At 38.3% G+C, this 25,310-nt stretch overlaps 1 protein-coding gene across 4 annotated transcripts in view; it reads left to right on the plus strand.

The window, feature by feature from the left end:
* The first annotated feature begins 2,749 nt into the window (after positions 1 to 2,749).
* mlxip (MLX interacting protein) overlaps positions 2,750 to 25,310 on the plus strand; it is a 31,142-nt gene continuing 8,581 nt past the window's right edge. Inside the window, exons 1-14 of one of the 4 annotated variants that reach the window (XM_079815486.1) lie at positions 2,786 to 3,222; positions 7,915 to 8,021; positions 8,858 to 8,943; positions 9,082 to 9,171; positions 9,313 to 9,354; positions 12,861 to 13,107; positions 13,196 to 13,285; positions 16,764 to 16,858; positions 17,277 to 17,382; positions 17,759 to 17,832; positions 21,035 to 21,097; positions 23,929 to 24,049; positions 24,167 to 24,279; positions 24,635 to 24,742. In XM_079815486.1, the coding sequence (XP_079671612.1) occupies positions 2,915 to 3,222; positions 7,915 to 8,021; positions 8,858 to 8,943; positions 9,082 to 9,171; positions 9,313 to 9,354; positions 12,861 to 13,107; positions 13,196 to 13,285; positions 16,764 to 16,858; positions 17,277 to 17,382; positions 17,759 to 17,832; positions 21,035 to 21,097; positions 23,929 to 24,049; positions 24,167 to 24,279; positions 24,635 to 24,742 (1,650 nt within the window). In that variant the 5' untranslated portion in view covers positions 2,786 to 2,914. Of the gene's footprint in view, positions 3,223 to 7,914; positions 8,022 to 8,857; positions 8,944 to 9,081; positions 9,172 to 9,312; positions 9,355 to 12,860; positions 13,108 to 13,195; positions 13,286 to 16,763; positions 16,859 to 17,276; positions 17,833 to 21,034; positions 21,130 to 23,928; positions 24,050 to 24,166; positions 24,280 to 24,634; positions 24,743 to 25,310 lie in introns of all 4 variants that reach the window. The other 3 variants (XM_079815485.1, XM_079815487.1, XM_079815488.1) reach the window with 3 other exon arrangements.

Genomic DNA, 25,310 nt, shown 5'->3' on the forward strand with positions numbered 1-25,310 from the left:
ACGTGCCTGGAGCTGCTGAAGTTACAGTAAAACATGACTTGGTGGCGCTCAAGCACAAAACGGTCTTGCACACATTGATACGACAAAGAGGAAGTAAGTAGAAAAAGAAGATGATGAGCTACTAATGAGAACAGAAGAAGAAGAGAGACAGTATTTACGTGCTTGCCAAAACCATTCACACACTTTTTGCTAACTGGCAAGCACGTAAATACCATAGACCGTAAAAAAATATGGACGATGCGACTTCATTGACTCCCGCTGACGAGAGTTGAAGCTTTCGGAGGCCCGCACACGGCGCTGACATCTTGCGCAGATTTGGGACCGAGTCTGCGCAGTAGAGAACAGGAAGTAGAGGCGCGATTATCAAAAGCCCGCCCACACTCTCACAGATGCAGAACAATTCATTATGTTGGTGTGAAATAAACAGTAATGGAAATGTAGAAATTAAAGCTAAAGCTCCAATCTCCTCCCGAAAATCCAGAGAAAAGTCTGTTATTGCCTCAGTGACAACTTCACTCAGAGACGCCGTCAATCATGACGTCACACCCCCCGTTTTTATAGCATCAAATAACTAACTTAAACTAAACTTATTTAAAAAAACAAACACTTGAAATGAAATCATTGTGATAAAAACTGCCTAAAATGACAGAAACCATCTTTAGGAAATAATTATTTGAAGTGTAATTTAATTTTTTAGTTTGTCTCGCGTCCATTGTAATACATGGAGGGGTGGGGTTTTATGAGCTATACTGGGACAAACCACCTGGGGGCGATCGAGGCGCGGAGGCTTCAGTTTCTGAGAGGAGTGCCTCAGGCTTGGTAAATACATAGACAGTAAAGGAAATGGACACAGCAACCCCATAGACTTCAACGTGAAAAAGTGAAGTCAATTAGAAGCACTCACTTCCTGATGGCTGAGCGTACTGCGCAGCCTCATGCTGCGTTCACACCAAACACGAATAGAGCGCCTGGCGCGAGTGATTTCAATGTTAAGTCAATGGAAAGGCGCGTTGACGCGCGTCTGGAGGTCCCGCGGCGCGGAAGGCGCGTTTCATGCGGCGCGAAGGACGAGAATCCACCTCATTTGCGCGTCGGACGCGAATTGAGCGTCTTGCGCGATTCGCGTGTTACACGCGAATGGTGCTTTTGTGCATTCACGCGTTTGAATCGAATTCGCGTCTGACGCCTGAGTTGAAAAATTTTAACTTTGGCGTCAATTCGTGCCACGTTAACCAATCAGGAGCCTGCTTGCTGCTGTCACGTGGTAAAGTGACGTGATGAGAAACCCTGCATAATTAAAAAATACTACTATTGTGTCACAAAATGTAGTTTTAAGACTTTTTCAGGTGAGAATGTGGTTGTTTAAAGCTCAAATCTGTGGTTTATTTATTAAGAGAGCGCCTATTTAAAAAAGCTAATCTTGTGTTTTTGGAGTTGTGAGATCCAGGCGATCACCGGGCACTCAGCGCTCATAACCCCGGCCAGAGCAGCCTTTCCTCGGCCAGTCCTTCTGACGTTTGCCGCTGGCTCTGATGTCCTGTAGTGGTTCGTCTTGTGTAGATCTAATGGGCGATCTTTGCTCTCATGAATCTATAATTTGTTGTCTGCCAAATCGTTTTGACTGAGGGCAAAGAGAAGTTTCATAACTTTATTTTTTAAGGATATTTACATGCAGTGAAGATACTGTAGGAGTTGCCTGGACCACATTTTTTGTGGCTATTAATGCTTAATATATATTTTTAATGAAAATGAAGAGGCAGAGTGGCGTTTTATGACATATTTCTCCTGGAGCGCCTTGAACACGCATCTATTTCGCTTCAAACGCTCGATTTCTACGCGCGTCCAATTCGCCGTAGACGTGCGAATGGATTCAAAATGTTCACTCGTCAAACTAGACGCGGTAGACACGATTTTGACGCTCCATTCACGTTTTGTGTGAACGCAGCATCAGACTGAGCTTGACGACGTAGATGTTACGTGAGCAACCTGTCTGACAGTTGTCGGTAGTCATGTCCTCTAGTAGTTGTGCAAAGTGAAATCTGAATCATGTTGTTGATGTAGTAGGTGTATGTAGATAGAAATGGCTCATTTTAAGGTAATAAAAACATAACGGTTCATTATGTCAGGTTATTATACACCACTGAAAACACATGTATATTATATTGCATTTCTGTCAATAGATCCTCATGAAATTACACACTGCACCTTTAACATTTACAAAAAAAGTCATTTTTGCTTATGGTTTAACTGAATCATTAAAGGTCAGCAGCTAGTACATTGGTCAAAGTGAGATTAAATGCATACAAAATATCTGTTTTAATTTTTGGAGTTTTGCGTAGTATTCTGGTTTTGCATTTCACTGATTTTATTCATTTTGAGGAATATGCAATTTTTTTGGAGCAAGTGAAAAGTAACTTTGTTACTTAATTGAAAAAGTAACGCAGATATTTTGTTGTAAATGTAAAAGTAATGCGTCACTTTACAAGTTACTGAAATAAAGTAATCTGATTATGTAACTTGCACAGCAGGATATGTCAAGTGCAAGTTGCTTTCAGTTAAAACAGCTCAAATATGCATTTTAGTCTGGGACTTGTCTGTGAAACCTCGGGGGAATATGTTTTGACTGACTTGCACAGTTGCAGCCCGCATAGTGTTTCCAATGTTAGTGGGTGTGCTTTCTAGTCAACCAATCGCGATCGGTTCTGTCATCGCGACGCAAAGACCGTCTTGAGTTCACCAAAATCCCTTCAAGTTACAAGGGATAGCATGCTGGCTAATATTCAGGGCGTGCGGCAAAGTCTGGACATCGAAATAGCGTCTAAGACTATACAAAACAATCCAGTTGCAATGGATGAAGTGCGTGGCATAATGTGAAGTATCACCAGTGCAACAATTCTAGCAAACATCTTTTATCATGGCTACTCGAGACACACGACAATACCGACGGGCTGCTATCAAACAAGAGCAGGACGACGACTCTGACGCAGAGGAACCGACTATTTCGTTAAAGAAACCCGACGGACGAGAGTCCCAGATCATCCACAGTGGTCATTTTATGGTGTCTTCTCCTCATACGGATCACCCCCCGAAGAAAGGTTACGACTTCGACACTGTAAACAAACAAACCTGCCAGACGTATCATTTCGGAAAGACTAGCACGTCGCATCTCTCTATAGATGCCTCGCTGACGAAGCTCTTTGAGTGCATGACCCTTGCATACAGGTAGGCTAGTTAACAAAAGAGCGATTTACTACCTGTTTGGGCGAAGGCTTTTGTTGGGCCACAGTATAAATGTTATATCATCTTTCCTATAAAGACATTAGCGCATTGCTAGCTTTGCCAAAATCTTGTAGATAAACTAGTACAGCTTGGCATTTAATTTCCTGGGGGAGCAGACGAGAACTAACTTGTTTTTTGTTGTTATTAGACACATACAATAGTATTGGCCTATTTATGTTTCACTTTTTTTACTTTTAGTTTGGATTAAACGCATTGACCTTAGTCATGACATAATTGATTAACCTGTTTATAAAATTAGACTTTTGTCAGGAAGTGTTAAACATTTCCCCCTTCTTATCTTAGCAACCAAATACACAAACACTGATAGTTAAAACATTAGTATTTTGGAAGTAAATGTGAAGACTGACTATAAAAATACAAGTCAGTCACATGATTTCATTTTCGGATCTGGTCATTTATCCAGAAATGCACTATAAATGTATACATGCGAGCATTTACTTGAATAGATACACACTTCTGCGATGAACATGTTTAATTTCGTAATTAAAATTCATTATTTTTGGTGTTTACATGGTGAAAGTTTGGAAACTTTAGGCCTATTATTTTTTAATGTTTTTGAAAGATGTCTCTTATGCTCAAGCCTGTATTTATTTGATTGAAAATACAGAATATTAAACAGTAATATTGTGAAATATTATTACAATGTTTTTCTATTTGAATATACTTTAAAGTATAATTTATTTCTGATTTATTTTCTGCATCATTACTCCAGTTTTCAGTGTCACATGATCCTTCAGAGATCATTCTAAAATGCTGATTTATTATAAATGTTAGAAACAGTTGTGCTGCTTCATATTTGTTATAACCTGTGATACGTTTTTCAGGATTCTTCGATAAATAAAAAGTGTAGCATTTATTTAGAATATAAATCTTTTGTAACAATAAACACTACCGTTCAAAAGTTTAGGGTCAGTAATTTTTTTCTTTCTTTTTTTTTGTTGAAAGAAACTACTTTTAAATTGTTAAATTGATACAAAGTGATAGTAAATATTTATATTGTTAGAAAATATTTCTATTTTGAATAAATGCAGTTGTTTTTAACTTTTTATTCATTAATGTATCCTAAAAAAAATATTAAGCAGCACGACTGTTTCTAACATTGATAATAAATCAGCATATTATTTCTGAAGGATCATGTGACACTGAAGACTGGAGTAATGGCTGATGGAAATTCAGCTTTGCATCACAGAAATAAATAATATTTGAAAGTATATTCAAATAAAAAAACATTATTTTAAATTATAATAATATTTCACAATATTACTGTTTTCTTCTGCATTTTTGATCAAATAAATGCAGGCTTGGTGAGCATAAGAGTTTTATATATATATATACATATATATATATATATATATATATATATATATATATATATATATATATATATATATATATATATATATATATATATATATATATATATATATATATATATATATATCTCTACAAAATTGGACAATCCCCTTGTGTGTTCCAATGACCAAAGAATAGAACAACATAAGGGAAAGTAAATGGTGACAGAATTTTCATTTTTAAATGGCACATAATATTGACACGCACTCCTTGCAGAATATGCAAGAGGTTAATTTGACAAAATAAGAGGGATCATAAAAATGGCATGTTATTTTTTTAGTACTGAATATGCTTTCACATAACAGATGTTTACATATAGTATACGGTTAATACAGTAAAATGCATTAAATACAGTAAACTTAACACAGTAAACACATAAAACACACTGCTTTCTTCTATTTTGCTCAGCAAAATTGTCTAAGTATGTGAAAACGTGTTCTTTTCTCCATTCTTAAGGCCCTTTCACACCGGACGCGTAACGAAAAAGCGAAGCGGAAAAAGCGAATATTTCGTGCGCGAATAGTTCGCATTAAAACCATTCACACCAGCCGCGACGCGAGTTTGCGACGTTTCAGAGCTCCAACATTCCAAAACATTCGCGGCGACAGCTGAGAAACACGGACACGTAATCATTCAGTGGAGACGAGCTTTTCATTTTCTTTAAAAGACAGAGAAGAAGGCTTTGGGTGTACCCAGTCTTAAAGAACAGAGAGTCTGAAGGGGAGTATGCTAATCTTGTACAGGAGCTAAAACTTTATCATGGCCGGTTCCGAACTTACTTTCAAATGTCCGTGGGACAATTTGTGGAGCTCCTCCAGACAGAGACGGTAGCAGCGCATCTTGCGACACACACACACACACACACACACACACACACACACACACACACACACACACACACACACACGTTTTTCAAAAAACATCACTTAGTCTGATTTATAAGATGTTTTCCTCATGGGGACCTAAAAATGTCCCCACAAGGATGAGGATTTCGGATATTGCTATCTTTGTGGGGACATTTTGTCCCCATAACGTGATGATTACCAGTCCACACACACACACACACACACACACACACACACACACACACACACACACACACACACACACACACACTCTTCAGGAACGGCTCGATCCGGAGCAGCTGTTTCCAGTTGAGTCACAATGTAAATATTTAAGTGCCACAGTCGTACTGACGGAAACACATTCACTTTCTATAGTCGCGGACACAATTAGATTAAAAAAAAAAAAATCAATGTATTGATTATAATATCGTAATCTGTAGCCTATAGTGGGCAAACACAGCTGCATCTGTACAGCTGTAAACACAACTACAGCTGTAATCTTGTGAGAAATGCGACACCTGGCAAAGGTTAATGTTGATTGAATGGCTAGTGACATCAACTGGACTTTCGTCACCTTTGTTTCCTTGTATGTGATTGGTTTAAGCCTTTTCTGTCGCTGTGAGTGTTAAAAAAAATCGACATCGAAACGAAAAAAATAAACATAGTTTTTTCGCCACAGCACATTCGAGTTCGGTGTGAAAGCTCTCATTACACAAACAGCTGATCAAAAAATAAAACCATCGCGCGTCAAAATCGTGTCCAGTGTGAAAGGACCTTAAAACATAGATATGTTCTGATGATGCTGTTTTAAATGCGTTGCAGTGTTGATATATTTATATAGAATTATATAATGTTGACTTTGTTTTGATGAATTTACTAAAGTACCATTTACAGGTTTTAGGTTTGGGAAATGAGCTAAAAAAAACTATAGTCTATAGTACAGTACACTAAATTATGATTCAATCCGAGGGGTGGGATTTAACGGTTGTCTTTCAAATTCCCTCTGCACGCAATTAGATAGTGCCATGAGGGCCACAACCAACCAGAGCAAAGAAGAAGGTGAAGCGGAGCTAACGCTAGATGATAGATTAAACTTTTACCGTATCCGGTCGGCAAAACTCCGAACACATCTTCCTTTCTTAAGAATGACTTCAGTGCCGTTCTTTTCTCAAAGAAAAGCTGAACTCCAAGTCTTCCAGAGTCGCGGCTAAAGCCGATTCGAAAGACCGCTGTTCGCCAGCTTCTTTGTTTATGAGTAGCACGCAGAACCGTCACAACTCTGCCGTCATTATGTTAAGCCCGCCCACGGCCTGACCAGAGTTTGGTTTTTCCAGCTCGCAAGCCAACGGAGAGTTGCTAGACGACCCTGGCTGCAAATTACATTTGCTGCTGCTAGTGTGCGTCTAGATTTATAGACTAGAAAACACATGACCCTGCTATCTTTTTCAGATCTTGCTCGTGTCTAGTTTTGTCTGAACTAAGTGGAGTAGTTGCACAGACTAGCATGTCAGGTTTTTTTTGTTTATTTTTTTGTTGTAGTACAACACAGGTCTTATGGCAAAAGTCATAATGGTTAATATTTCTTTTTTTTAATTCTAATTATTAGTATTATTAATGATTTGATTGATAGAATTTACATGCATATTTTTTGGGAAAAAAAATTGTATAGTAACTTTGTCATATACACTGCCCATTCAAAAGAACAACAACAAAGTCACTGTTTAGTAGGGGTGTAACGATACCCTCATGTCACGATTCGATACATATCACGATACTGAACTTGTGATGCAATATTATTGCGATACACCATGACAAATGGTAAAAAATTAACAACAAATTTACAAATCAGGTGATTAGTTAAGGATATGGCCATAGTATTTTTTGTATATAACACCAATTATGGTCACACTTTATATTAGGTGGCCTTAATCATTTGACACAATTTACTTCCATACATACATTTTGGTGCATCATATTTAAAGTACTTGCATTTGATTAACATTTGTAGTTACACTGTTAACTTTACCCCTAACTGTAACCCATTATTACCAATAATTCGAACCCCTATAATCCCAACCCTGCCTTTACTCCTAAACCTAACCATACCTCAAACTCATTAGCAGTAAATGTTGGCATTTTCCCAAATATAATTGGTAAATTCGTAGTCTTTTCATAGGTATTTCATAGGCATTTAATCTTAGTACATAGTTAAGGCCACCTAATAGTAAAAAATATTACTGTAGGTTGACGGTTCTATTCAAGTGTGAATAGTGGAGTAAAGTGGATACAAAATAAATTATCTTTATATTTAAATTATAATTATCAAAATATTTAAAATATTTAGACAATTAATCACCACCAAAAATGTCATGATCTGATAGCCCTAACAAACACACATTTGTTCTGTGTCCATAAGTGGAAGGTTGGTGTCACCAAAATGGAAGAACTTCAAAGGCCTCAAGCTGCTGTGGAGGGACAAGATTCGCCTCAACAATGCTATTTGGAGAGCCTGGTATATGCAATGTAAGATCAACAATGAACCATGCATACTGTTTAAGGCGGGCGTACACACTGCGTGAGTTCGAACACTCGGGAGGTTTTGAGATATTGCACACAGTATGAGTCAGTTAACGGGATAATCGCGTCAAAGCAGCTGGTACATGGCACGACCATGCCGTTTTCGGTTTCTCAGTCAGCTCCTGGTTCAGTAGTCAGGGCACTGATCAGGGAGTGAGCCCATTGACTGATTACCTGCTCAGTGCCCTGACTACTGAACCAGGAGCTGACTGAGACACACCCACTGGATCCTTCAATGTTGCAGCTATAGCTTTCTATAGGAAAAAGAAAGAAAAAATAATTTATGTGCAAATGATTTGTTGAAAAGCAGAGAACAGCAGCCATTCCTTTCAACAGAAACAACCAGAGAGAGAGAAAGTGCGTGTGTCTGTGACTGTGTGTGTGTGTGAGAGACAATGTATGTGCACACGATATGGGGTTGTAGCTATAGCCTAGTATTACTCATAGATTTGGCCTACTATGTGACGTGGTTGTGTATGATTTGACAATAGGGAACAGCCTATACACTGTTGAAAATCGGGGCTGACTCCCCAAACTTTTTTAACATGTTTAAAAATGATCTGGAGGTCGTAAGGTGCTCGTAACATGCTCGACTCATCTCGTAATTCCTCTCACACGCTGCGAGCCGTGACCATACGAGGATCAGCGATTTCCACACGAGTGAAAAAAAACGTCTTCAAGCTCGTACGACATCAAAAATCGCACCGTGTACGCCCGGCTTTAGAAATTTTAAAATGCAGGAGTTTGTTGATTTCTGTCTGCAATGCCTGTCTTTCCTGTAGATGTAGAGAAGAGGCAGAACCCTGTTTGCCATTTTGTCACACCATTGGATGGCAATATGGATTCGGGAGTACATCGACCAACAGAGGTGAGCATGTTTGGAGTGTCATTTGACTACAGATAGTCTTTCAAACCTGCATACCTGTTTTTTCCCTTGAAGAATTTGCACCGTTCATTTCTTGCGTTTGATCACTTTCTCTTGGTACCGTATTGTTCTGTTTCCTAGGCAATAGCAACAGAAGGCAAATACTGGAAAAGGAGAATTGAAATCGTCATCAGGGAATATCATAAATGGAGAACATATTTCAAGAAAAGAGTATGATTATTTTCCCCTTACACTGAATTTACTTGCAGTACTGTGTAACTCGGATGTTATTTATAAATGGCTTATATTTACAACATGAATGCACCAATTACTAAGATTTCTTTGAGAGCTCTTACAAATTAAAATTTATAGTTACAGAAGCACAAGGATGAAGACCTGTCCAGCCTTCTCAAGGTAATTTCTAGAATGTTCTCCACTATTGTTGATAAAGCATTGCTTCAAAATAATTCTGCATCAAAGTAAGAAGGGTGTACATGCATGCCGTTATTGCAATTGTTTTCTGTTACTTTTTACGCAAACTTTGTTGTTGATTTGTAAGAAAGCACTGCCTGTCTTAACGTCACATGAGATTTTTGATAGTTGGAACGTCAGTGTTACGAATCTTGGTTTAAAAGTGCCAAATACATTTTTGTTGCAAACTTTTGAAAGACAGCATTTCATATTTATTTAGCTGAGATTTTATAACACCAGCAATTCATCCAAACAAGAATGCAAATGTTCAGAATTAGTAAAGAAATGACGAGCAAGTACAGAAATCTATATGTGACAGAGGAGTAAAAAAAACGAAGGATTTGTGAATGGCTACGATTATGTATTACAATATAGATTATATATTGTAGTTTAGTCTGAAGCCACTTAAGGGACATAATGGAAATATAATATCAGATGGGAGGAAAATTTATATTTTAATGCTTTTGCGTTCACTCGCAAAACTTTTGTATTCACTTGCAAAAAACATTGTTCTTTTGTAAAAGTATTGCATTCCCACAAGTTTTTCTCCCACCTCATATTGTTTAACTCAACCCCAGCTCAGAGCCTAACTCCACCCACTGGCAATATTTGAAAAATGTTGGAAAAGTGGGCAGAGCCCAGCGGAGACGGCGTGCACCTGAGACCCGCAGTGATGGATTGATTGACAGCTGTCTGACTCACAAAGATGGAGAATGACTGGAGTGACGCCAATAGATTTGCAACAGAGCGGTCATTCGAAGTATTCTCTTTTCTCCCCCACCTTCACCTGAAGTGGAGGAGGGTAAATTGTCTTAAGACACAAGCCGCTGGCTCAAACTGTGTTAACTCCTGATGCTAGCGAAGCAGCAGCGCAAGAGAGAATGAGACACCTGACCTAATCTATGAACAGTCAAATCCTTATACTGAATGCCACTAAAAATAGATCAGATTTCACGTAAACACAGTCAGCTATGTTTTAAGTGAACGTAAACAGTTGAGAAGAACGCATGTAACAGTATAATGGATCCATGCGTCAGGTCTTAAAGTGACAGCACCCTAATATACCTGCAAAATTATGAGATAACATTAAAAATATCTCTGTTGGAGATTTTCCAACTCAATGTCAAAATTGTGGCCAGTGAAAATGCTGAGTGGCTAGTAACTTTGGAAAACCACTAGCCACAGTGGCCGCTGAGCAAATGAGTTAATGTCAGGCCCTGTTTATGACTAACGCCCGTTTCACACATACTCCGTCTGCAGTGCGTATGCGGTGTGTGTTGCGGTGCGTATGCGGTGCAGGAGCAGCACGTGCTGTTGTGCTTTCATTTATGCTGCGTTTGCAGCACGCAACTGATCCGCGGCTGTATACCACAAACACAGCATTTATTCATTATTTTTTTTATTTCAAATCCAAAAGTTGTTACTGAACATGGCTTGTCAGAATTGCAATTATCTTTGTTTACACTTTCATAGATGTCACGTTTTAACATAGTACATTTAAACAACGTTTTATTCAATTCATTACTTTATATTTATATAGATTTAGCTCACACAAGTGGCAAAACATTTAAACATAGGTTATAGCCTATAAACATTTTAAATTAGAAACGTACAATAGGCTATACAAAAACAGCCGACTCTCGTCTTTTCTTTCGTTTTTAAACCCTTTTAAAAGCAGGTCATAAATACCTTTGTTTTTCCACCTCCAAGAACGTACGAGTGCTATCCATTATTTTAATTGTTTTACCTAAATGCCAGGTAAGGTGTCGTTTCCTTGCTTTACCCGAGAAAAAAAAAATCCATGTGTTGACTTTGAAACAGAGTATATTTGAAATTATATCCCTCTGTGGTAAAATTACAAAATTTCCGCGTCAGTACATGTTTATTTTAATGCGAACAATGTGCTGTCACTTTAAAGGTCCCGTTTTTCGTGTTTTTTTGAAGCTTTGATTGTGTTTACAGTGTGCAATATATATGTGTTCATGTTTCGCGTGTAAAAAAACACAGTATTTTTCACACAATTTACTTATCTGTATACTGCTGTTTTCACTGTCCTCAAAACGGCTCGAAAGATTTCCCTGTTCTATGAAGTCCCTCCTTCAGAAACACGTAACGAGTTCTGATTGTGCCAGCGGTTCCCGTGTTGTGATTGGACAGCAGCTTAGCGCACGCAGAGCGCACGTTACCGGAAAGGTCACGCCTCTCACCATAACAGGGATGCATGCGCTCAATGATCTCTAAGTACAGTGTCCCTGGGAAAGCCAAACAAAGGTGACTTGACTCCGGGATGAAAATAACAGCGTCTCGACGACATGGCAACAAACAAACTATACGAACGCAACCGAACGCAACACTTCCTATTCTCCACGCGGGAGCAACAAGACCACGCCCCTTTTTTCGCGTGTTCTTGTGGGCGGAGGTTAGTCGACATACTGCTCTACTGACGTAATTAAAGCAGGAAATACCAGGATGTTGTCCTAATCAGCCGTTCGCTGTAGGCTTTGAAAGGGAACTTCTGTTAAATAAAATATCTCGCTTGGCATTGAACTTTGAGCTTTATAATTCTACAGGTATTATAAATGCTCTAACAGCAACATTACACACTAACTAAAGTTTGAAAAATGGGATCACGAAGAACAGGACCTTTAATTCAGCTGTGCAGCACAGCAAAAAATAGACTCGGTACAGAAACGATCGCCGGACTGCTGCAGATGCACCGCACCTGGAACGGACTGACAGACAGCATCCGCGTGCAGTGTGAAAGCTGTAATCCGTTAACATGGGTACGGAAAAGAATACGCACCGCATGCGCACTGCAAACGAGTATGTGTGAAACGGGCGTAAGGTAGCCTGGATGCCAGCCGATCTTAGCCCCGCCCACAACATTTGAGGTCGGGAAGTTCGATCTGCACTTGATCCGTTGTGGAGTAACTTTGCTCGAACCAGAGCTGTTCAGACCAATCAAATTGTCAGGGCGGGCTTTATACGATGATGGACTGATGAACAACAATAACGTAATCATCCACGTCACCAAGGAGCGCTTGGGTTGAATTCGTTCACAACACCGGTAAAGATCGTTTACACTCTTCTTCTACTTCTTCCAGCGTGCGTGCAGTAGAGTTCTATTGACAACTATGCGTCGATCAACCACGCCACATAATCACAGCCCAATGGAGCAGAATCAGACTCATATTCTGATTAGAATCTGAGTATGACGACCTCAGGCTATGACTAAGGAGTTCGGCTGGCAAAAATATTTTAGGAACCCCGGGTTTAACCTTTAGGTGAAAGTGCTATTAAAGATCACAAGAAACATAAAGTCAGTTGTGTCCTAACTTTTGACTGGCAGTGCATGCTAATACACATTCTTGATGCTTGCATTTTTCTCTGCATGAACCCTGAGTGTGTCTGTTGACCTGGCCTGCTTGTTGCATTTTGACCTCCCAAAGGGTGCGGAGGAACAGTTTTCGCTCTTTGGGGAAGTGTGTCCAGACACCTACCGTGTCCTCTTCTGCCAGGATGAGGATATCAGTGTGGGAGGTCGTCGTAGGTCCCGCAAGAGTAGTGATTCACCTGTTCCAATGGAGATGGACTCCCTTTTTGACATGGACGTGCTCATGTCTGAATTCTCAGACACTCTCTTTTCCACACTGGCCTCTCATCAACCTGTAGCATGGCCCAATCCAAGGGAGATTGGTGAGAAATGACAGTCAAGTCGGCATTGTTAACGCATTTATTCTTGAGTAAGATGAACTGACTCTAAGCCCCCTTTCTGTCTTCTTAGCCCATGCAGGAAATGCAGATATGATCCAGCCAGGCCTCATCCCACTGCAGCCCAATCTGGACTTCATGGACACTTTTGAGCCTCTGCAAGGTGCGAGCACAATTCCTCTTGTTAACTTGCAGATTAATGATAGACTTGTTGACAACATGACTAGTTGATGAAGAAATGTTGTTTGTGCAGTTATGGCCTGGCATCTTCTAGGGCTGGGTATTGACACAAGTTTCAATATTCGATTTTGTTTCACTAGCTAGCAATTCAATTCGAATCTCAATCTCGTTTAGATTCAAAATCAATTAATTTGGATGTTTATCAGGTACAGTACATGTCAATTTTTCTCGATGAAAAATCTCTCTCAAATAATGTTGTATACTGCAACAGTGCCTGCCTAATCTTTCAGCGGCCTTGGTGCCGGAAGTATTTTTTTTCCATTGATTTTCTCCAATAGGGATTTCAGAAACACTTCATTAAAGTGTTATTTTATGAACCAAGCCAACCAGCTACAAGGTGAATCACAACATTGCAAACTTTGATCTGAAGCAAAAAGTATTTGAAAATCAGCCTAAAGTAGTAAAGGGATAGTTCACCCAAATTTGATGTTTATCTGCTTACCCCCAGGGCATCCAAAATATAGGTGACTTTGTTTCTTCAGTAGAACACAAATGAAGATTTTTAACTCCAACCGTTGCCGTCTGACAGTCGTATAATGCATGTGAATGGTAGCAAAAAAAACATGCACAGACAAATCCAAATTAAACCCTGCGGCTCGTGACAACACATTGATGTCTTAAGACATGAAACGATGGGTTTGTGCGAGAAACCGAACAGTATTTATATAATTTTTTACCTCTAATACACCACTATGTCCAACAGCCTTGAGCGTGCTCTCACTTCTGGTGAGTGAGGTCTGTACACGATCAGGCTTGCGTAAACTACGCCAGATTGTGTACAGACCTCACTCACCGGAAGTGAGAGCGCGCTCAAGGCTGTTGGACATTCACTTTCGGTGAGTGTCCTGTTGGACATAGTGGTGTTTATACGACTGACAGACTGCAACGGTTGGAGTTAAAAATCTTCATGTGTGTTCTACTGAACAAGGGTAAGCAGATAAACATCAAATTTTCATTTTTGGGTGAACTTCCCTTTAACCCTTTAAGACCTAAGGGTATTTTTACAATTAATTTTCCGCCTGGTGTTATTTACTAAAAAAGCTTGTAAAACATCAACCCTGTTGTGCACAGACAATTGACACACCTCTTTTTTTTCAAGACAAGCTGCACTGTCAGTATTTTTGTGTTGCATTGATGTCACCTGAATGTAAAATAAGTTATGGGACCATAAAGACAAATGAAAACATAAAACGGAAATTGAATCACTCAAATATTTATTGAAAACACACACAAATAAATAAAAGCTAAGCATATTTCCTCTGGAAAACAGTTTGTTCAAGTCTTTGGAGTCCTGGAACTCAGGAATAAACATGATAACTTATACAGAACCAAAACTATTTACATTTTTCCAAAAAAAGTCCAGGCGCTTTTGGCCTCTTTGGATTTTGGATATTTACTGGTGCCAAGCCTCAAAACAGTTCCTATCAGGAACTTCTCCACAAACTTTCTTCTCAAACTTTTTCCTCAAACTTTCTCCACAAAACTGCAGCGCGTCTCTCTCTCTCTCTCCTCAACACTAGCCATGCGCCTCTCTCTCTCCACAATAACAGAGCTGTGGTAATGCGTAATGACGCACACCAACGTGGATGACGGATCAGCCTGTCATTGGTCAAACCCTCATCCAAAATGGCAGCTAGCATCGCGCTAGCGGCAAAAATGACGGAAAATTTATAAATTATGGACATCAAGTGGATATATCTTGGATGTAAGCATTTTGATTTATTGCTGAACAACTCCAAAAAGATGCACATGTTCCAGGCTGGATAGAAAACCTTCTGTAAAGGCTACAAAGACACCAAAGACACCCCCGTGATGGCTAGCTCGTTAGCTTTCTGCTGGAAAAAACGGTAAGAAAATCGATAAAAGTTTCATGAAATAATATAGATATTTATCGGAGGTGCCGTGTGACGTCGTGGGCGATGCCGTCGGGCTCTGAGGGTTAAGGTACAAGAAGAACTAAAATCCCATCAAGCATTGCAAACAGCATAATCAAATTAAAAATGGAGAAATATAAAACTATTCATTTAAAAATTGATTATATGTGTAAAAACAATATTTTAAGTTTATTGCAAAATATGCATATATATTTAGTATTTTGACAGACTCGATTACGTCATTCGCTGTGTTTAATGGGAGTGGGCGGAGCAAAAGAGATCTTTTGACAAATTTTTCTTGCTTCAATTCTGATTGGTGGAAATTTCTGCGCATCATCATGGTTAATGTAGTTTTTCACCTCGAATTCTGCTGTTAAGCACGATTATTTTAAAACTAAGTTACCGAACAAATATGGTAACACTTTATTTTAGCGAGACGTAGTTGCACATGTACTTTTTATAGTAATAAATACTAAATTACAATTAACTAACCCTAAACCAAACCCCAGCTATAACTCTATAGTAAGTACATATAGCTAATTCATTTTACTCAGTACTTATTTGAGTGGGTACAATGTAACTATGTCACCTTTTAAATAAAGTGTAACCGCAAATTCTATGGATTGACAACCTCATAGCCCACATTAAAGCTGTCTTTTAAAGGTTTATAAATTATTGTTAAAATATGTTTTTTTTACTTCCGGAACCAGTTTTTATGATACTATGTTACAAAACTTTTGTAATTATATAATTTTGAAATATAAACATTTAAACAGTGTCTGTCTTAAATAAAAATGACAGATTTATTCAAACATAGATTAAATATTGAAGAACAGGTCAAGTAAAAATATGATTATGTAATATAAAACATACAATTTATTTACCAAAGAGTTTATATTTGTTCAAGCTATGGACATTGAATGGCTCTTAAATGTAATGTTCCATGAAAGATAGTTCAAAACTGTTTTATTGATGTCTTTCCGCCGTTAAAACACTGACTGAGTGATAACAGGAGACATGATACAATTCAGTAAGCTGTACTGTATCTTTCAACATACATTCTGATTCATGTTTATTTCATGCTATAATTAGAAGTAAAGAGGAAGAGATGATCGGTTCATGTGCTGCTTGAACTGAAGCACTACAGGAATCTGTCGCGCCACATTATGCCAAAATGGTATTTATTGTTTGAATTTTGTTATAAAATTTACTTTGTTTCATATTACTAGTAACAAAGCACAAATCTTTTTGCAATTAATTAAATTATGATTAATTAAAATTGAAATTGAGAAATCCATAGTCAACCCAGTCCTATCATCTTATACTGGCAACTGGTAATATCTGATTTTGTGACTAAATCACTCATTTTGAATTCATGAATCAATCAAACAATTTTGTCGAACATTCTTCATCAAAGTCATAAATCAGTCAGAAATTCAATTAATTTACTACAAATTCACTTAATCTGTCAGAGTAGTTTTAGAGTTAACTCATTGGATCAAAGGTCTTTTTTGTTTTCCCAACTAGATTTGTTTCACACCCTGCGTCAGCCAGCCTTCCCCTTCACTTCCCCCACTGCTCCACAAGTCACCCCCTTAACCAGCAGCGGCTCCCAAACACAGGTAACAACCCTGAACATGCATACACAGATTTGTAGGGCTGCAAGTTCTTCCTGTTTCGTATGCACTTCCTTTCCTCCACCACAGATGCACAGTTGCTTCATGTTAATTACAGAAATCTGCAGTGTCATTGTAACCCATTAGTATCATAAAAAATAAGGGTAACACTTTAGTTTAGGGTCCAGTTGTCACTATTTACTAGTTGCTTATTAGCATGCATATTACTTGGATATTGGCTGTTTATTAGTACTTATAACGCACATATTAAAGGGATAGTTCACCTAAAAATGAAAATTACCCTATGATTTACTTGTTACCCTACTTGTTAGGTTTAGTACTTGTCTTGCTCAAACTATGATGTGCACCCAGCAAAGGCAGAAAAGACTGCATTGTGCTGATATTCATATCTGTTGTTTGCTAGAATCCCTTGCTGTCATCCATGCCGCTTCCCTCTCTTCCACTGGACTACCGCCTCATCCCGTCTGCTCCACTGCCCAGCCATCTCTCAGTCACCAACCAGGACAATGGTAATGCTGTTGGCCCATCCTACCAACAAACCTACATGCCTCTTTTCACCGAGCAAGTGACACCCTCCGTCCCATCTCTCCTGCCACCACCAGCTCCGCCTCTCCCACCAGCTTCACAACCTCTCCAGTGTGAAGGTGTTTCTACAGGCACTACAGTTCCTCAGCCCTCCCCAAGCATCCCACCTCCATCTGTAATAACACACTCCGCCCCTTCCACAGTAACTCCCACCGATGCAGCCACTACCTTCAGTCGCAGGTCAAGCTTTGAGCTGCCTGCTGCACAATCTCCACAGCCTGCGGCTTCTACCTCTGTCTCACTGAACTCACAGCCAGTCAACTTTGCCTTGCCCAAATCCATTCTGCCTCCTGTTTCTAGCAAAAAGGCCAGACACCCACAGAGACAGATTGTCCCGGCCAATCCACTGCCATCCTCTCAACTCATACTCACAGGTTTGTGTCTCTCCTCAACGCAGATTTTGTAACATGCTCACACACGCACACACAAAAAAGATACATTTAGGGGACCAAGCGGCAGTTGTGGTTGCAAGGTCGTCTTTTGATCTGGAGATTCTGTAGCCAGAAAATTCCCTCAATGGCGGGGAAAGAGTTAATATACTAAAATCTATTTTTTACTTTTAAAATATACTGACATCTACATGAATCAAAGTTCAAAGTAAATACTAATATATAGAAGGTGTGCGCACTGTGCGGTGTCATGCACACAAATACAAAACACCATCATGTTAACACACAGCACTAAAATAATGCAATAATTTAACAACATAAGGTGTAATAAAACCCTAACATACGTAAATGATAACAAAAAACTTAGAAGAAACAAGGTTTTCAATGAAAAAGATCAAATGTGACTGGTCACACAGAATTCTGGAAATGTTCGCTGTAAATTATAAGATAACTTATACAAGCAAGCAAGCATTTTTATTTATATAGCACATTTTTAAACAAAAGTTGTTGCCCCAAAGTGCTTTACAGAAATGAAAACATTAAAATTAGTGTTCTCTGAACTGTACAGTTCTCTGAAGTAAAAAAAGAACATTTAACCGTATTTCATTGTAAAATTACATGAAATGTCTTTATTAGATCTATCAGTTTTTCACTGTGTAAAGTAAAGGAACTAACCATTAACCAATGAAAGGTTTTTTTTAAACTGTTTTTAACCATTTTTTACCATTTTAAAATGACTTTGTGCCGTACAGTGATGGACACTCAATTGTGATTTTGAATATTTTAATTCAAAAACACATATTTACTGCAAACATTCCTCAAGCTGCTGATCTGCCACTAAGGTGCAATGGTAAAAATTCACACTTTTTCTATTAGTTCTATTATCTTCAACAGCTACAGTTAGGGATGTAACGATTCACTCAACTCACGATGAGATACGATTCGGGATACTAATTTCAACCAGGGCTCTGAACCGGTTCAAGGAACGAAAACGAAAACCGGAAACGAACGAAATTTTAAGAGGAACAAAAACGAAAACTAAATCAAAATAAATTTGAATCGTTCTGAACAGAAACGTTAATTTGAAATGACCATTAACCGGTTAATAACGTTATTTTATCGTTCTTTTAATATTTTAATTTGGCAGTGACCAATCATGAATTGAGTAGTACAGTGTGTGACGTTGACGGATCAAGCGTGAGTGAAATGCCCGCGCACCAGTCATCTATGAATCTACCGGTAACGCAAGTCAGTGTAGAGCGCGCATTTTCATGCCTCAAGTACATTTCTTTCCCCACTGAGGTCTACAATGAATGTGCAGGTATTGGAGGACATTCTTTTCGAACGTTTAAATAAGCAGTACGGACTTTAAGCTCAAATAGACTGATCTAGGCTAGTTTATGGATTCCGTTTAAGCCTATCCAAGTAGGCTATAGCATCTATCAAACATTTTTCCTATAGTCTTTCAGATTGCCAATACAGGACAGGTCAATGTTTTCTATATAGACGGTTGATGCTTCGTATTAAATGGTAATGTTCTATTGCATTAAATGATCAAGCTTTATTAGCTGACTGAATTTGATTATGTGATGCAGTGTTGCGCAGTGTTTGCTTTGAAATTAGCAGTTGACGGTGCATTAAAAGAGCAATGGTTATCCAGTTTATTTATTCTTTATTCATGCAATTTTTAAAACAAGTCGTGTTGAAAAAAAGTTATGTACAAAGAATGTTATCACTCTTCTGAAAAGAATTAGGCATAAGAGCCACTTTCGATTGTCTAACGCTCCATTAAAACAGGTCCGCTATGCTTTGTAATTAATGCATGTATTTCTGTTGTGGTTTTAAAAATGTTATGAAATAAATATTCAAGTTTAATTACCATGCGTTATATTATTATTGAGTGAAAAATAAGTCTATTTATACATATTTGTTTAAAGTATAGGCTAAATTAAAATAATGTTATTAACCGGTATTTTTTCAAATCAAACCGTTTTCGGAACAGTAATGTTTATTGAGGAACGCAAAAACGGAAACGCTATAATATCGATTCTGCTCGGAGTGAACCGATTGATATTTTTTTCCGTTTTTAAGCCCTGATTTCAATAAAATGAGATTTCAGACAAATTATAAAATAAGTGTCCTTTTATTTCTCAGACAAAATTGCATATTTCTTTGTAAAATTTAAATATATATTTTATGTCGAATAATAACTCGGTTGAAATTTTAAAACAAATTCTCAAAAAGTCCCTTCAAGGAGATCTTCCAGTGGTGTTTCGGCTTCTTCACCCTCATCCTGCACTGAGGAACAGCAGAAATAAAAAGACTAGGTACAAATTTAAGTACAACAGTGACAGGGGTTTCACATTGTTATAAAGGCAAGATTTTAATTATAATTTGTATCATTACACTTGCAAGAGTTAGAAAAACAGGACGAGATGGTAAGATAAATGCAACTCCTGGTTCTGCATCTGAAACAGCACAGATTTCTCCTTCAGTCTGTGAACACATCCTCGTGCTGGTCTTTCTCTTGATGAGGAAGGGCCTGGAATTAATTTACTACAGCCCATCTTTCACTGTGAAAACACTGATGCACCTTGTAATCTTCGTGGCAATCGTCCTCGGTGCCTCGAGTGGGGCTGCAAATCCGCCGGTCAGTGTGGTTTGGCCTGTTATCTTTTACATGCAGACGGAATTCTGATTATTAGTATTCGGAAAGTCAAAATGCCACCACACCTCCAATTTGAGTCAACGTAAACTGCGCGCTTGCCGTCGCCATGCTTCTGTTTGAAGGCGCGTTTACACGGGTGCGCTCGCGCCCAACTTCAATATTAATGAACTGAAAACATTTGGTTATTTCACTCTTCTTTGCGCCAGTGCACGCACAGTCTGTAACGCTATAGCTACAACTTGCTCGTTGCTATCCTGCCTGTAAAGTGAGGTGATAGTATATGGTTTCAGTGTCCCTGCTGTTTAAAACGTGTATTGCGATTCGTTTAACATCTCAACCGACTTGAATCGTCACACATTTGTATCGATTTTCAACTGGCTCAGACTGAATCGTTACATCCCTAACTACAATGGATCCCCAAAAATCATCCAAAAACTGATAGTAGGCTAAAAATCAACCGCATTGCCAATGCTGAAATGTGTTCTCATCATGTACATATCCCATCATAACCATCCCCAGGTCCCACCAGTGCTGTCATTGTTACCTCGTCCCCTCTCAACACTGATGTTGTCCCCACCACTGGTATGGTCATTGCCTCCTCCAGTATTCCTTGTGTAAGCTTTTCACCCTTCATGTCCTATCATGTTTTACAATAGGTACAGTGCATCCGGAATGTATTCACAGTGCTTCACTTTTTCCACATTTTGTTATGTTACAGCCTTATTCCAAAATGGATTAAATTCATTATTGTCCTCAAAATTCTACAAACAATACCCCGTAATGACAATGTGAAAGAAGTTTGTTTGAAATCTGTGAAAATGTATTAAAAAGAAAAACATCCCATGTATATAAGTATACACAGTCTTTGCTAAATACTTGAAGCACCTTTGGCACCAATTACCGCCTCAAGTCTTTTTGAGTAAGATGCTACAAGTTTAGTACACCTATTTTTGGGCAATTTCTCCCATTCTTCTTTGCAGGACCTCTCAAGCTCCATCAGGTTGGATGGGGAGCGTCGGTGCAGAGCCATTTTAAGAGATGTTCAATCGGGTTCAGGTCTGGGCTCTCTCTGGCCACTCAAGGACATTCACAGAGTTGTCCCGTAGCCACTCCTTTGTTATCTTGGCTGTGTGCTTAGGATCGTTGTCCTGTTGGAAGATGAACCTTCACCGGAGTCTGTGGTCCAGAGCGCTCTGGAGCAGGTTTTCATCAAGGATGTCTCTGTACATTGCTGCATTCATATTTCCCTCGATCCTGACTAGTTTCCCAGTTCCTGTCGCTGAAAAACATCCCCACAGCATGATGCTGCCACCACCGCTTCACTGTAGGGATGGTATTGGCTGGGTCATGAGCGGTGCCTGGTTTCCTCCAGACATGACGCTTGCCATTCAGGCCAAAGAGTTCAATCTTTGTTTCATCAGACCAGGGAATTTTGTTTCTCATGGTCTGAGAGTCCTTCAGGTGCCATTTGGCAAACTCCAGGTGGGCTGTCACGTGCCTTTTACTGAGGAGTGGCTTCCGTCTGGCCACTCTACCATACAGGCCTGATTGGTGGAGAGCTGCAGAGATGGTTGTTATTCTGGAAGGTTCTTCTCTCTCCACAGGGAAACACTGGAGCTTTGTCAGAGTGACCATCGGGTTCCTGGTCACCTCTCTGACTAAGGCCCTTCTTCCCCGATCACTCAGTTTGGTCAGGCGGCCAGCTCTAGGAAGAGTCCTGGTGGTTCCAAACTTTTTCCATTTACGGATGATGGAGGCCACTGTGCTCATTGGGACCTTCAATGCTGCAGAAATGTTTCTGTACCCATCCCCAGATCTGTGCCTCGATACAATCCTGTCTCGGAGGTCTACAGACAATTCCTTGGACTTCATGGATGGTTTGTGCTCTGACATGCACTGTTAACTGTGGGACCTTATATAGACAGGTGTGTGCCTTTCCAAATCAGGTCCAATCAATTGAATTTACCACAGGTGGACTCCAATCAAGTTGTAGAAACATCTCAAGGATGATCCGTGGAAACAGGAGCACCTGAGCTCCATTTTAAGTGTCATGGCAAAGGCTGTGAATACTTCTGTACATGTGATTTTTTTCTTTTTTTTTTCTTTTTTAAATGTGCAAAGATTTCAAACAAACTTCTTTCACATTATCATTATGGGTATTGTTTGCAGAGTTTTGAGAAAAATAATTAATTTAATCAATTTTGGAATAAGGCTGTAACATAACAAAATGTGGAAAAAGTTAAGCGCTGTGAATACTTTCCGGATGCACTTTGGTCTATATAACAGGGTTGTGGTATCATTCAGAATTGATTTAAAGAAACTTTTGGTAAGACTTAACAAATAAGGTCTCATTTGTTAACATTACTTAATGTATTAATAACTAACATGAACTAACAATGAGTAATACATTTGTCACAGCATTTATTAATATTTGTTAATGTTAGTTAATAAAAATACAGTCGTTCATGTTAGTTCAGTGCATTAACTAATGTTAACAAATAAATGTTGCAATAAAAGTAAATGTTGAAATTAACATTTACTAAGATTAAGAAATGGTGTAAAAGTATTGTTCATCCTCATTTCATGTTAACTAAAGTAGTTAACTGATGAAACCTTATTGTAAAGTGTTACCAAATTTACCAAGCAGGATGCAGAATTATAATTCAAATTGAATGAAATTTAAAGAAGTGTATGTAATGGCTATTAATTATTTGTATACATTTTTCAGTGTAATCTAATCAAACAACATTATCATGTATGCGACATGTATACACTGCTGTTCAAAAGTTTAAGTTTTAAAAATAATTTTGAAAGTCTCTTCTGCTCATCAAGGCTGACTTTATTTGATAAAAAATACAGTAAAACCGTATCATGAAATATTATTACAATTTAAAATAACTATATTCTATTTTAATATATTTTTTAAAATGTAATTTATTTCTATAATGGTAAAAAAAAAACAGCATCAATACTCCGGTCTTATGTGCCACATGATCCTTCAGAAATCATTCTAATTGGCCGATTTGCTGAAACATTTTTTGCCAAAAAAATTGGCTAAATCATGATACAAATTCTGGATTCTTTGAGAAGAACAGCATGTATTTGGAATAGAAACCTTTTGTCACACTGAATGTCTTTACTGTAATTTATGATCAATTTAACCTAAAAAAACAACAACTAAACTTTCATTTTCTGGAGTGTGACTTCAGTTTCTTTGAATTTCAATTCACTAAATTCATCTTCCTATCATTCCAGTTCAGAATCATATATGTTGTGGTTTGTTCCATTTCTGATTCATGAATTGAAAATGGAGCCAATTCTTAATTTTGAATTTTGCCCAACCCTTGTAAATAATCATTCATTTTGGCCTCAAGCAATGCAAAATTGCAATAAAAAATTACACTGCTTTGCAGGGTTCTGCTGGTTTTCATATTCTTCCTCAGACACAGAAGTCTCCCCAACTAATCGTACCCAAAGAGGAAACCGCCACAACTGTGTCCAACAAGAAGACATCAGTACAGTCCGCCAGTGCAGGTTCAATTCACCCCAGTCACTTTCAATATATGCTGAAATTGCTTTGTGTTTTTGTCATTATTCTGTTTGAGATTCACTAAATTTAGGGTTCTGAGCAAGGTTTTTTTTTTCCTTTAGCGCACGACGGACGGATCTCAGGTCAAGGGTCACCATTGGGACCAGAACAGGTACCTAGCCCCCAGTCACCTCTCAACACCAGTGGAGGCATGAGCAAAAATGAAACCTGTAAGGTATGGTTAATGAGATTACACTTTACTAATGTTGTCTAACTGTACATTGATGCGATGTATCCTGAAATTCAAAAGGTTAATTTACATACATTTTCAAAGCAGAATGTTTGAAATGCAAACATTTATTTGCACAATAAATGATAGTACATTTTTCTTATATTGAAATTTTACAGATTTACTCAGTTCACCAAAAAAGGAAGTCGTTTTTTGTGTGTGGGTGAACTAACAACTCTTAATTGGCCAATTGAGCATAATTGTCACCAATTTTGATGTTTTAAATATTAAAATCTCTACCAATTTCTCTGTTGTTGTTTTTTTTCCATGTTTGTAATTTTTTTGTCTTGTGCTTTGACAGAGTCGCAGAGTAACTCACATATCTGCGGAGCAGAAGAGGCGGTTTACCATAAATGTCTGCTTTAAGACATTGTCTAATCTTGTGCCAACTCTCAAGTCTCAATCAAATGTAAATCTGCATACATCTTACTCAAAATCCAAATTCTTTTTATTATAGAGCATGTAATTTGCTTGTCTGTTTAGTGGGAGAAAGTATTTTAAAGAAGCCATATGTAAAGAAGCCACAAAAGGTCATAATTATGTTTTTTGGGTGTACTAGAATAGGTTAACATGATTTAATGTAAAAAATATATAAATATATATTTTTCACATACTGTACATTGCAGAACCTCTATTCCCAGTCTGTCTTAAACACTGATTTCTAGAAAGCCCCTTCTTCCAAAAAAGCCCAGAGTGCTTTGATTGGCCAGCTGACCCAGTGCGTTGTGATTGGCCAAAGTCCTCTAGTGTGTTTTGAAAATGTAACCTCCCCCACCATAGAGCTTCAGATTCCAAGGCTTCTTAAGCAATTGTAAACACAAAACAGTTTATAATGTTGTTGGTTTTTGCCACATCAGTTCGAGTCAGATTCTGAACATGTGAATGGTAAAGCAGATCGATCGGAAACAACTTGAGTAAAAAATTTCAGAGTGTGTATGGCTTTGCTAATATATGACATTGGCCACGTACACACTGCA

Source organism: Gobio gobio (genome assembly GCF_949357685.1).
Source record: "Gobio gobio genome assembly, chromosome: 4".
NCBI lineage: Eukaryota > Metazoa > Chordata > Actinopteri > Cypriniformes > Gobionidae > Gobio > Gobio gobio.